The sequence below is a fragment of the Neolamprologus multifasciatus genome, chromosome 1, assembly GCF_963576455.1.
Source record: "Neolamprologus multifasciatus chromosome 1, fNeoMul1.2, whole genome shotgun sequence".
Taxonomy (NCBI): Eukaryota; Metazoa; Chordata; class Actinopteri; order Cichliformes; family Cichlidae; genus Neolamprologus; species Neolamprologus multifasciatus.
This window is the reverse complement of record NC_140439.1, coordinates 16513085-16526012: the sequence shown is the minus strand read 5'-3', so window position 1 is coordinate 16526012 and position 12928 is coordinate 16513085. Positions and strand designations below refer to the sequence as shown.

Below are 12928 nucleotides of genomic sequence, written 5' to 3'. Positions count from 1 at the left end.
CTATATCAGGTATCATATAAGATAGTACTCGTAGGTGAGAAGATGGAGAATGGCTGCTTGGATAACTGTTCTGCTTTGCCTTACTTGGCATGCACTGGGTGATGATGGCGAGGGTGGTTATCAGTGGGCTGGCCGGGTTTCAAACCAAGCGTGTGGCAGTGGCGTAGAGGGGGAGGAGCTGAGTCTTCAGTGATTTTGGGGCTTTTTGGAGAGGCATGGCGTAGCTCATGAGTGTCCAACTCCAGGCCTTGAGGGCCGGTATCCTGCAGGTTTGAGACGTGTCCCTGATCCAGCACAGCTGATTTAAATGGCTAAATGACCTCCTCAACATGTCTTGAAGTTCTCCAGAGGCCTGGTAATGAACTAATCATTTCATTCAGGTGTCTTGACCCAGGTTGAGATCTAAAACCTGCAGGATACCGGCCCTCGAGGCCTGGAGTTGGACACCCCTGGCGTAGCTGCAAGCAGAATGGCAAAAACCTGCTGATAACTGGAAATTCCTCGAGACGGGAGAGGTAAGATTTCCAGATGAGTTATATAGTAGCAGGCATGTAGTTCTACAGAGAAGATAATATACAAAAGTTACTAAAAAGTAAACGCAGAGAAACGAGGACAAGAGACAGAGCCAATTTACTACCATGGCAGAAATACAAACTGGTGGAGATCTAGCACCACAGCTCCTACATGCACAGCCTCTTGATTTCACACTACCTGCAGATGTGAGTGGATGAGCTCAAGGAAGCAACTCCACACAGAGGTGGAGACCAGAACAAAGCTGCCTCAGACCGTCCGATCTGGCCCAGTCCCTGACTTTCACTCATTTAGAATTTATACATATCATGACTCAAAAGTCATGACAACTTACAGGAGGTGACACCATTAGTCAAGAAAAAGGAAAAGAAGCTTTGTTTTGAAATTAACAGAACTAAATAAAATGAGTGTAGAAGCTTGTTTCTGTTATCAATAAGTCCAAATTTGGGGTTATTAAATAAAAATTTCCAGTGAAATCTGCTAATTGATGAAGTTAAAAAACAAGATGCAATATGCTTAATGGTCTATCTCAGGGGTCAGCAAGCTTTAACACCCAAAGAGCCCTTTGGATGCGATTTCCACGCAAAAGAAAACACTGGGAGCCGCAAATACTTTTTGACATCTAAAATGAAGATAACAGTCTATATATTGTTTTTTTACCTTTATGCTTTGTGTGAACAACTAAGGTGTGTTGCTTATGAAATCCATGAACTGATATAGACAAAATTACATTTTCTCTATATTTCTCTATCATGACATAAACAAAATTGTAATTTTATTTAAATAATTTTTATTTTATTTATGTAATTAACACATTTTGAACTCTTAAAGAAATATAACAAAAGGAAAGACACCCAGCTGAACTAAAATGATCCATGTAGCAAACAAAAACTGTTGTGAGTCGCCACCCTTATATCGCCTTTGGGCTTTTGGAGCCTTGACCTGACTTTTAAAAAAATAATTGGAAAAACAGCACTATGCTGCTAAAAATTGAAAAACAGATATTTGCAAAATTCTGCCTAAATATGTATTTTACCTGGTTAATGAGTGTGGCGGGGCATGGTCCGCAGCGCCGCTGCAGGGGAGGCGGACGCACCTGAGCGGCACCCGCAATCACGCCTCGCCGCCTTAACGTCTGTCCCATCTATGCTGTTGTGTTGTTGTTGGTGTATGTCGGACTGTGAGCTGAAAAGCTACAGCCGGCTGTACAACAACTGTGTGTGAAAAGTGGTCAACAAAGAGATGCTGAAAAGCATGTTCATGGAAACATCGTAGAGTCTGCCGTGGTATGTTTACAATGGGACTTCTGCTCCTGAATCTCTGCGCACAGCGTCTGGAAATCGGGGCTGTACGAAGTCACTTTCATCTTTACGCAGGAATGTAAGCTGTCATCTGTGAGACGCGAGCGGTGTTTGTTTTTAACATAGTTCACGGTGGAGAATAGCTGCTGACATAATGTGGATCCGAAGATCGATAATTGGCCTACCTGGGGTTGAAAGTCTCGATAAATGCACGGCGTTTCGGCGGGTACACCTGCTTCCGTGAGTGTGACACTTGTTTTGAGCGATCAAAAAATAATTGAATATAATTTTATGTTTGTATTTCAATATCACAATAATTTTCCAATTTAGAACTACAAGTTTAAAAATTAACTAACATAAATAAAATACACTTCAGCTAATTATTTAAAAAAAAAAAAAAATTATTTTCCCAAGCCACACGGAGCCGCACTAAAAGGACTAAAGAGCCGCAGGTTGCCGACCCCTGGTCTATCTAGTGTCCCAACTACAAACACATGGTTAAACCTGAAGTTACCTCACTAAACCTCAAAGCCTGCATCACAGTGAAGGCTTCTCATATCACAGCACATGCAACATGGACTTTACTTTCTTTACTTTTGGGAGTTTAAATGTTCATTTTCAAAATTGAAATCCTCTGGCCATAGTGTTATCACACTTGTTTAATATACTCTGACAATTAAGAATACCAAAAGACATGAAAAATATTTTCTTAAAATTTTATTCTTGTTGTTTTAAAAAATATCTCTAAATTTCCAGTGAAGACAATTTAGAGAATTTTTATGTTTTACAAGAAATTTAATTCAGTCCAAATGAGTTCCAATTGAGGGCCAATTCACAATAACACAGTGCTTAACAAAGTTAGTCGAACATCACCTAATGTAAGAATTACAGGTTTAAGAAATTTGGGGTGTTCTTATTTCTATGACAGGTGATGTAATAAATTTGTTAAGCACTGTATATGTAGAGTAAAAACCCTACAATATAAGAGAAGAAAAACCCCAACAATCAGATGATCCCCTTTGAGCAAGCACTTGGCAACAGTGGAGAGGAAAAACTCCCTTTTAACAGGAAGAAACCTCTGGCAGAGCCAGGCTCAGGGAGGGGCAAGCCCTCTGCCACGGCTGGTTGGGGGTGAGGTGAATCAGACTGCAAACATCTTAATCAGACATGTCTTACCTGGTGGGATGGACGTTCGCTGGAGAAAAAAACATGGGTTAAATTGACAATTTTTTTCAAATACAATTATTTAAATATGTGTTGCAGTCTGATTCACTTTCACATTTTTCCTCTCTTTTCTTTTATAGATGGAGTTCATGGGAAGCTAGTTATGCCAGCTTTCCATGAACTCGGAACTTGTACAAACAGGAATACTCACGATTGCCCCAGTTGTTCAACACATGCAGCGTAATGGAGCGGATGACGTCTACTTTGTCGTCCTGAGAGACAAAACAAAAACAAGATGGGTTAGTTGCATAATAGTTTTCTTGACTCTTGAAAGGATGGTAAATTTAGGAATACTGTGATTATTATGAGGGCGGATATACAGATAGCAAGGGGAGCTAACCTCTAAATACTCTGGATAGAAAAGTCTATGTGCATGTGTCTAATGGCACAGTGTACTCACGGGTATCCTGAATGTTTGGAGTGGATCTCCATTTTGATCATAGACGAATGTTCCCAGGTGGACACCACTGTCGTCTAATGCTCTCTTTCCCTGAAAAGACAGAAATAAATACAGATAAAGTTGTTCTCTATATACACATATGTAAAATGCAACAGTTGAACAGTGGTGCAGTGGAAATCTGTGACTTACAAACACTGAAAACATCCTGGGAGCACTGGAGACCTTTCCAGATGGTGACACCATCTTAGAAATGTGACCCAGTGTCACATGACTGATGGCGATGCTGTGTGGCAGCTTAATTGTTAAATGTCCCTGGGAGCCCGCAAAACTCCAACACACTCCTGGGACCATGGGTGCTCGACCCTACAGAGAAAAAGAAACAAAAACAGAGTTCAGTTTGGACCGCTAGTGTTTGACTATTAAATCATGCAGATGTGTGAGATAGTATCTTGTTTTTTTGTGAAAGTAGATTATACCTGAATAACGACTCTTGGGCTTACACAGGGTGGTTTTGCGGGTATCAATGTAAGCCCCCACAGCTTCAATCCAGTCTTTTCTGAAAGGTAGGATGCTGAAGACTGTTCTTTAACAATCTTTGCTCCTGTAGACAAAAACACAGAGTGAGAAAGGAATCGCAAAACAACAACAAAGAAATTCTTACGTGAATTCTGATCCGATTTCATGTCTTACCCAGTTCCTCCAGAGCAAAGTTGGGCATCCTGTCCCCAACTGGAAGAAGGAAGTCAATTCTTTTTCCTAAGTCCATTAACTCCCTTTGCAGCTCTTGTACCTTCCTTTCCACCTGTTTATGTCCATTCATTAAGTAATGCAATTGAGAAGAACCATTCATGTTATAATATATATATAATAATAAACTGTTATTATCTGATTAATCTTCAGGGAATATATTATGAGCCTCATATGTTTTTCATACCTCACTCATGAACGGGGTGGAAAAGTCCATTTTCTGCCCTCCAATACTGAAAATCAATCCTGGTGGATGAAGAGAAACACAGAATAAGACGAGAAGCTTAATCCAGAAGAAAAGCACGTAGTACTAGAAAGACTGTAATTGTTTGTGGAAGGAGATCATTTACCAAAACACAAGGCCAGCATGAGGACCAAAAGTCCCAATGCCTTGATGGCTCTAAAATGACCTCTGCTGCTGCCACTGCTGTAGTCAACAAAATCATTGTTATTGTAGTCCACAGTGTCACAGTCCACAGTGTTGTATTCAACTGTGTCTCTGTCAATATTGTCAGGGACTGGACGGAGACGGGGCCGTCGCCTTTTGAAAACTCTGCACAGAAAAAACAAAATCATGTAAGAAAAAATGTACATGGAAGAACAAATGGATTATGATTACAAAACATGCATCTATGTCAGTGGATGACAACAAAGAACATGTAGACCAGCACTAACCTGTATAAAGTCTCCTTGTAGGAGATTAACGGCTCTCCTTGGCTGCCGTAATAGCCGTTAGACTGAAGTCTTTGGCTTCTTCTCAACATGGCTGTAAAATGAAAGGGAAACATGGGGTTAAGTGAGTCTCTAACACAAAGCTTATCAGACTTCATAACTATGATTTGAGCATGTTTCCATCAGAAGCAACTCTGTACAAATCAGTGCAAATTCTCTTATATATAAACTTCACGGTGCCAGCTTGTTTTGTTTTTAATGAACAGAATAATATTTGAATCACACTCATTTATGAAATCCGCTCTTAATAAAGAACTTTATTTTCCCAGTGTCTTCAAAAACATAGCATCATATTGTTATGATTTATATCATAGCAACAGATCACAACATTTTCTTGCTTTTCTTGCAAAAAATCTCTTTCAAATGTCAGTTTGTTTGTTCACAATGTAGTTTTTAAAATTCAGAAAAAGAGGAAATCACCAAAGCGGTAAAGACTCAAAGCAACTAAATGAATTTGGCCCAAAATCCTGTCAAAAGGTTTTAAGAATTAAAAACTCTTTGTTTTTATAGTTAATATACAAAAGGAAATCAATATTTATCAGACAAGCTGCGTCTAACAGGTAAGCAGTAAAATCACCTTTACAGTAGAATGCACTAAAAAGTGCTTTTCTGACATAATCAACTGGATATCATTTTTAAAATGTTCAGATTTGAAACACATATATTAAATGTAAGATGTGAAGATAAAACATGTCGATTTTTAGTCTAAAGATTGCACTTACCTTCACTTAAAACGAAAGTTGAAGAAACTGAATCACTAAGTGTGCTTTTCTGTAAATTTGGACGTTTAGCGCTTCTCACTGAACTCATCTGAACCAGAAAATTTAGGTGCAGAAGAAAAATTTCAAACCGCAGCTTTTTCAGTTACGTTACAAACAGATACATGCACAAATCGAATATGACGCACGCGCGTTCCATAAGAGCAGCACTTCGTGTGCGCACGCGCAAAGGTGTGAGAGTAGTTCTGGGGTTTTTTTAAATGAAATTTGCTCTCAATTAAATAACTTTTCCTTCTCAGTCCCTTTATAAACACCGCATCATATTGTCCAAATTCATAAAGCACAACACATGCGCTCACGAGCACATGTGCAAAGGTGTGTTGCAGTGAATGAAGAAAACTTTTCCATGTTCACTGTCACTAATTTGTTTGATTTTGCTGTGAGAAAATTGTGACGTATATGAGAATGAGGGAAGACCACGGTCATTTAAATACGGTATTAAAGTGTAATGAAACTGTTTCTCAGAGGGAAAGTGTGATTTTAGGACACTCGAGCCAAACATTAGCGGGCATCCTTCTAGCTTAACAGCGGATCCGGGTCGGATGACCTGGGAAGCGACCGATCCAAATCGATCCAAAGGTTGCCGGTTCGAGCCCCGGCTCCGACAGTCTCGGTCGTTGTGTCTTTGGGCAAGACACTTCACCTACCACGTACTGGTGATGGCCAGAGGGGCCGATGGTGCGATATGGCAGCCTCGCCTCTGTCAGTCTGCCCCAGGACAGCTGTGGCTACAACTGTAGCTTGCCTCCACCAGTGTGTGAATGTGAGAGTGAATGAATAGTGGAATTGTAAAGTGCTTTGAGGGTCTTGAATAGCGCTATATAAATGCAATCCATTATTATTATTTAAACCAACTGTTAACTGGTATTTTGTAAATATAACCATAAACGCGAATTCACTGTGTGATTGTGTAACTTTATTAGTAGGGTCCTCCTGAAATGCACCAACAACATTGAGAGTAACATCCTCCTCTCTGCTTCTTGACGCTCTCCGGTCGCTATGGTAACGCGGAAATAGTTCTTTCACAATAAGACACACGGCTACAACACCGGAAAAGACCCAGGGAACCCGACTTCACGATTAAAAACCCTGAAAACCATACACTTCACACCCGAGCCTCAAACGGGTCCGGGTGTTGCGGACCGCTCCAATCTAGCCGTACGCCACTAGATTGATTGACAATGGTCTACAGCAATCAGAACGCACAAAACAATTTGCTGTTTAAAAAAAAAAAATCAGCGAAACAGCGAGTCCGTGAAAGGTGAACCACGTTATAGCGAGGGACCACTGTACAATAATTTCCAGTAGCACTGCTGATATATGAAATGGTGAGTTAGTAATGACAATTTTATATTTGCGAAAAAACTTTATGCGGAAAAAGTAGCAAAGAAACAAAAACATAACACACGGACACTTTTGGCCACGAAAAAGCTGGAGGGATGGTGATTTTTTTTTTTTAATAAACCCAGATTGTTTAAAAAACCCCAATTAGAATCAAATTTATTTATCAGCAGCATCAATAGTAACAAAAATACAATTTCGTTTTCGCTGTCAAAGTGAGAAGGGTCTGGCTGCAGCCACTGGGGATTCCTGCAATTCTGGCTTGGTGGGAGAATTCAAATGTGATATGTGCATCTAAAACAGAGAGAAAAACAGATAAAGACCACATACACATTTAAGTTCAGGTTTTAGCAGAAATAACACGTTACAGTTAGCATGTAAGAGATTTGGGGAGAAAATACTTTACAAAAACATAATTTACAAGACACTTTTATTTGTGACATACGTATATATTGACATATAAAAGACAATTTAACAAAGGCTAACTAAAATCTGGGCAATAAAAAAGCAGAACAGAATGGAATAGAGAATATTAGTATTTATAAATGTATAAATCTCTTTGTGACAAACTTTACAATGTTGATGCAGGTGGAATGAGAGACATGAATAAAGCGCAATATGCAGTAAATGGAACAATGTGCATTGATGTCAGATAGTGAAAAGCAGTGAAGTGAATTTGTTCAATAACAAGCAAAAATCAAATACGTCTGAAACTGACCATTAAATGCTAACCAGAGGTGTCAAAAGTACACACATTCCTTACTAAAGATACCTTTAGATACCTCGGGGGTCTGACTGTTGTTGTAACGCTAACAAAGTGCCAACATAATCAGTGTAAGCAAAGTAGATGATTCCTAGAATTATATAATTATTAACGGCAAATTTATACATGGAAGACTCTGTACCAACCTTTACGATCGATTTGCAAGGTTAATGATCCACGCAGGAACAAGACAAAAAAAAAAAAAAAAGATCCATGCAGGAACGTATTTCCGCCTACTGTGGAGGTCACGTGTTTCCGGTTAGTGTGGAGGTCACGTGCTTCCGGTTAGTGTGGAGGTCACGTGTTTCCGGCAGCCCGATGCTCTTGGGTCAAAGTCAATTTAACTGAAGTTGTGTTTCCGGTTACTGTGGAGGTCACGTGTTTCCGGTTCGTGTGGAGGTCGCAATATAGCGCTCCCCAGTGGCTGCAGCCAGATGCTCTTGGTGCTCTTTCGTCCACTTTCGTCTCTACACTGCGTTACGGTGTGTTCACACCGAACGCGATGGACGCGAATAGAGCGTCAGGTTTACATGTAAAGTCAATGGAAAAGCGCGATGACGCGCGATTGCGGGTCCCGCGAAAATTCGGAAGCAGATTTGCGTCGCGAAAACGCCAAAACTCGTGAAACGCGCGTCAGTGTAGCGCGTCTGGCGCGTTTGACTCGCGAATAAAACCACGCGCGTGAGTTTTTGTGTTGCATTTTGTGCATACGCGCGTTTCGCGTCTACCGCTCGAGTTGGAAAAATCTGAACTCCAGCGTCAAATCGCGCCGCGACAACCAATCAGGGGCCTGGTGACGTGGCTCTGACCTAGGTCAAAGGGGCAGATCCAGCCAAAGCCCTTCATTCTTCATTCAGTATGGAGGAAAAGCTAATCAGTGCCGTGGCTAATCACCCGGAGCTGTACGATGCTAGCTACTACTTTTACCGAGACAGGAATAAAAAGGACCTAGCTTGGAGACACATAAGTGAGGAGATCGGGCAACCTGGTAAGTTCATTCCTTCTTTTTAATTTTCAGACTGACCCGATGAACCCGCGCAAAAGCTAGCAAGCCCGCCTACTGTCCCGCTATTTTCCCACTGATGTACAAATACCTTTCCGCTAACAAGATAATGCGTTTATTCAGAGGACATCTGCAGGAGAAAGTGGAAGAGCCTCAGGGACACATATAATAAGGAGAAGAAGGCAGAGAAGGAGAAGAGGAGTGGGTCTGCAGCAGGATCGGGGAGAAGATGGAAGTTCTTCGCGGTCATGGGGTTTCTGGACCCCTTCCTCACCCCGCGGGAGACTAGCGGTAATATGGTGCGGACCGTGGAGAACTTCTCCCCCGAGGACCAGGGACAGCCCGAAGAGGCAGCAGGGGAGTGTCAGTCAGAAGGTATGTTTACATTGAGTTAATGTAGGCAGTTAATTTATGCGTGTTGTCATACAGGAACATATTTTGTTTATTAATAAACAGTATACAGTAGTCCCGCTGTTCATCCGTCACTGCCTGCCTTTTCGCTGATTTTTTTTATTGCACCGTACAGCTTTCAACGATGTGCATTGCATTCTGCAGCCCAAATGACAAATCTCCTCCATGTCGTGTCTCCTGCGCTTGCCAAACTTATCATGTTTGGTTTTGATAACCATCACGTCCAATAGAAAAAAACAGCACAAAAACACTCATAACTATGACCCTCATTCGGAAATACACACCTGCACCGGGAGCAAAAAAGGCGCACAAAAGTGGCGCCGCAGACGGAGAAAAAGCGCGGCATAATACTTTTACGTTTTAAAATCGACAAAGGTTTTCACTTTGAGAATCAACTTGTGAGAACTGTGACTACTGTTCATGTGCTGCAATAAATGAGACCACTGTATATAATAATAAGTATATAAGTATATAATAATATAATATTCTCTATGACTGTTGTCTTCAACCTATATTAACATTAATAATAATATTAACATTTAATATTGTCTTCATAGAGTCAAGTAATCATGCAGCAGAGTCCTCAGCTGTCTCTTCTCCTGGCTCTCCAGTCCCTGGTCCCTCCACTCCTGCTGCTGCACCCACAGGTATGAACATCAAGCACTGACAGCTTTTTACTTGCTTGGATTCCCTTGTGATCACCTTTACTAAATATCTACAACCAATCTGTTTATATCATGTTTTTTTTTCAATTTTGAAAATGAAAATCTAGTAGCAGCCTTCTCATTACTTTGTGTTGTTTTGTGCTGTGTTTTACAGGCCCACAGAGGAGGACAGCTCGAAGGCGGGCGAGGGACGGGTCCCAGGACGGTCCATCGGCGGTGGAGCTGGCCATCCTGGAGTCCCTAAAGAGGCCACGCCCGTCTCCAACTGAACATTTCCTCCTCGGCCTTGTTCCTGCTCTGGAGAGCATGCCGCCTCAGACACGAGAATTCGTGAAATTTCAAATTTATAAATTAGTTTTTGAAAACAGCACAGCTGTGTTAAATTTGGAAACATTGGACCCTAATGATCAGTAGTTTTCTGATGAGGCAGCAGCTCTCCAGGGCAGAAACAATGTTCTTATTTTTCTCCTCCTTCTCCCTGAGGCTCTTCCACTCCAAGCTGGGTCCTTTTTATTCCTGTCTCTCTGTAAATACTTAAATTTCATATATTTATGATAAATGTTTTTGTTAATGAATTTATATTTTTTCAAATAAACATTTATAATGACAAATGTCTCTGTTCTACTACACAGCAAATATTGGCACCCGACTTGACACAAGTAGAATTTATTTCATATTATACTAATGACAAAACATACTAATACAGTGGGAAGCAAAAGTTTGGGCAACATTGTGAAAAGTAATTATTTTCTTGTACAAATCATTGGTTGTCACAATAAAAATAGTCAAATATATCATATAGGAGACACACACAGTGATATTTGAGAAGTGAAATGCAGTTTACAGAAAGTGTGCAATAACTGTTTAAATCAAGCAGGTGCATAAATTGGCAACACAAAAAAAGAGAAATGAAATAAATATTTAGTGTATATCAATGTGTGTGTCTCCTATATGATATATTTAACTGACATTTTTCATTGTAACAGCAATTCATACATGAAAATAATGACTATTAATAAGGTTGCCCAAACTTTTGCACCACACTGTATATAGGAACATAGTGAAGACAAGTTACTTAAGAGAGTAAAAAGAGGTTAGTTTATTTTGGAGTAGAGCTCCATTTATTAAGAAAAATTTAAAAAGACAGGAACACTCTTTAGAGGTTTGTGGGTGGCTCTTAAAAGAGCCGTTGTGGGGAAGTCACTCGGACTTCAAACAGGCTACTCCTTTGGTTGCCAAGACACAGCTCCCTCCACCGAGAAGTGAGCCATGAATTTCTCCCTCACCAGGACAGCCTCTCTGGAGGAGTTGTTTGCTGGCAAGGAACCTGGACAAAATTGTTTAAAATGAGTATTATGTGTACTGCAGTTACAAAATACATTATTGAAATTACAAAATTACAAATTGCAAAACATAAATCTTACATAAAACCTTTTGTAATTATAAGGATAATTACATGATATATATTAGATATAATCTAAAACAGTCTGCGGTGATTATATACAAATATTCAACTATCCCAGAATTAAACCAGGTCTAAATAAAAAGGAGTGAGTATCACTACAAAGGTTAACTCAGTGGTCCTAATGCTACAGTTTGATATCAGCAAACACCGAGCGCATACATTGATATGACACCACAGACATGCTATCATTGCAAACACTGATAACAGCATAAATCGAATTAAATCGGGACTTGATGAGACCTTCTGAGTATCACTAGAAATATTATAAACAGTCGTCTCCGTACCACAGTTTGCTATCAGTAAACACCGAGAGCATTCACTGTTAGCATAGCACATCCATGTTAGCAGTGTATAAATGGATGGTTTAGCATGTATTAGCACAGGTATCAATAAAGGACTACCGTATTAAATACTTTTACTAACCTCAGGCAGATGGACAGGCGCTCTGCAGGTGGGATTGAGCGCCTGTAATTGGTGTCTAGGCGGGCGATTCTGGGACCGACCCGGGGAAGCAGGTCCTCAAACTGGCCGAGTGAAAGACGGTGATGTCGCTGGAATCGGCCGTCATCCAGGCGCAGCTCCTGGAGCAAATGGTGAAACTCACCAAACTGCTCATGCCTCTGGAGGACCTGATGGACCCAGGTAGGGCGAGGACGTCTTGTACGCCGCTGCTCTGCTCTCCACAGTACATAGAGAAGGGAAACTCTCTCTTCAAGCGCTAACTCGACAGCTGCCATCTTGCAAAGATACCGGTCTGGCACAACTTCCTCCCACATCCCTCCCACATTTCCGGTTCACGCGCGATGGATTTTTCTTGGACACGCGTTGAGGCGCGAATGTGCACGCGTCAAATTAGGGGCGTTTGGGGCGTTTTTGTTCGCGTCCATCGCGTTCGGTGTGAACACACCGTTAGTCGTTGGTTGACCAGGGATATCACTATATTTGGCAGAGTCATCCTTTCCAAAGCTGAAGGTATTTCTAAATTAATTTACCCATGTCATTCTCTTTATATTTCTCCCCAAAATATTAGGAAAGCCAACTCAATTATTTTTCAATTCCTGTGGAAAAACAAAACCCACTATATTAAGAGATCACAGTTGGTTAAAGAATATGAGAAGGGTGGTGTCAGAGCCTTAGACTTTGAATCAATGATCGGAACTTTTAAAATCAACTGGCTCAGAGCTTGTTTATCTCAGTCTGATTCCATGTGGTTTCATATACCCAGATCTTTATTTAAGGAACTAGGAGGAATCTATTTTCTATTAAGATGTGATTTTGAAACTAGTAAAATACCTGTTACACTCTCTAATTTTCACAAACAGATTCTTCATTTTTGGAAAATGATGTTTACACACAACTTTTCTCCTCACATGTCGAACTTATGGAACAATAGAGTGATAACTGCTAACAAAAAGACATTATTTATCAGGAACTGGTTTGAGAATGGTATCTTGTTTGTAACTGACTTGCTGGATTCGAGTGGTGCTTTATTGGATTATGTGTCTTTCTCGAAGAGACACGACTTTAATTGTCCATTAAAAGAATACAGAAAAGTTTGCTGTGCTA

The 12928-nt window shown here is 40.6% G+C and overlaps 2 protein-coding genes across 5 annotated transcripts; one reads left to right on the top strand and one right to left on the bottom strand.

The window, feature by feature from the left end:
- Positions 1-2532: 2532 nt before the first annotated feature.
- Positions 2533-5860, bottom strand: LOC146525535 (SUN domain-containing protein 3-like). Of its 4 annotated transcripts, none has more exons than XM_085159643.1 (9): positions 5658-5860; positions 4879-4969; positions 4554-4756; positions 4391-4449; positions 4147-4282; positions 3933-4057; positions 3646-3819; positions 3457-3546; positions 2533-3268 (listed from the first exon to the last, which is right to left on the bottom strand). In XM_085159643.1, exons 1-9 carry the CDS (start codon positions 5743-5745, stop codon positions 3158-3160), a joined length of 1077 nt encoding a protein of 358 aa, XP_085015769.1. In that variant the 5' UTR covers positions 5746-5860; the 3' UTR covers positions 2533-3157. The 4 variants fall into 4 exon arrangements, with proteins under 4 accessions (XP_085015769.1, XP_085015752.1, XP_085015744.1 ...); XM_085159626.1 differs by having other exon boundaries at positions 4147-4258; positions 5658-5859; XM_085159618.1 differs by having other exon boundaries at positions 3457-3819; positions 4147-4258.
- A 2428-nt stretch (positions 5861-8288) lies between these two features.
- LOC146525534 (uncharacterized) lies at positions 8289-12282 on the top strand. The gene is made up of 4 exons (XM_085160392.1): positions 8289-8806; positions 8945-9196; positions 9790-9879; positions 10052-12282. Exons 1-4 carry the CDS (start codon positions 8677-8679, stop codon positions 10309-10311), a joined length of 732 nt encoding a protein of 243 aa, XP_085016518.1. The 5' UTR covers positions 8289-8676; the 3' UTR covers positions 10312-12282.
- Positions 12283-12928: the final 646 nt, after the last annotated feature.

Bases quoted from the DNA above. Each gene is read 5' to 3' on its own strand.
- LOC146525534 (XM_085160392.1), top strand. From the start codon at position 8,677: ATGGAGGAAAAGCTAATCAGTGCCGTGGCTAATCACCCGGAGCTGTAC. The intron at 8,807-8,944 runs GTAAGTTCATTC...GCGTTTATTCAG, and splicing joins TGAGGAGATCGGGCAACCTG to AGGACATCTGCAGGAGAAAG. The intron at 9,880-10,051 runs GTATGAACATCA...TGTGTTTTACAG, and splicing joins TCCTGCTGCTGCACCCACAG to GCCCACAGAGGAGGACAGCT.
- LOC146525535 (XM_085159618.1), bottom strand. From the start codon at position 5,745: ATGAGTTCAGTGAGAAGCGCTAAACGTCCAAATTTACAGAAAAGCACA. The intron at 4,970-5,657 runs GTAAGTGCAATC...TTCATTTTACAG, and splicing joins AACTTTCGTTTTAAGTGAAG to CCATGTTGAGAAGAAGCCAA. The intron at 4,259-4,390 runs GTATGAAAAACA...GGACATAAACAG, and splicing joins CCACCCCGTTCATGAGTGAG to GTGGAAAGGAAGGTACAAGA.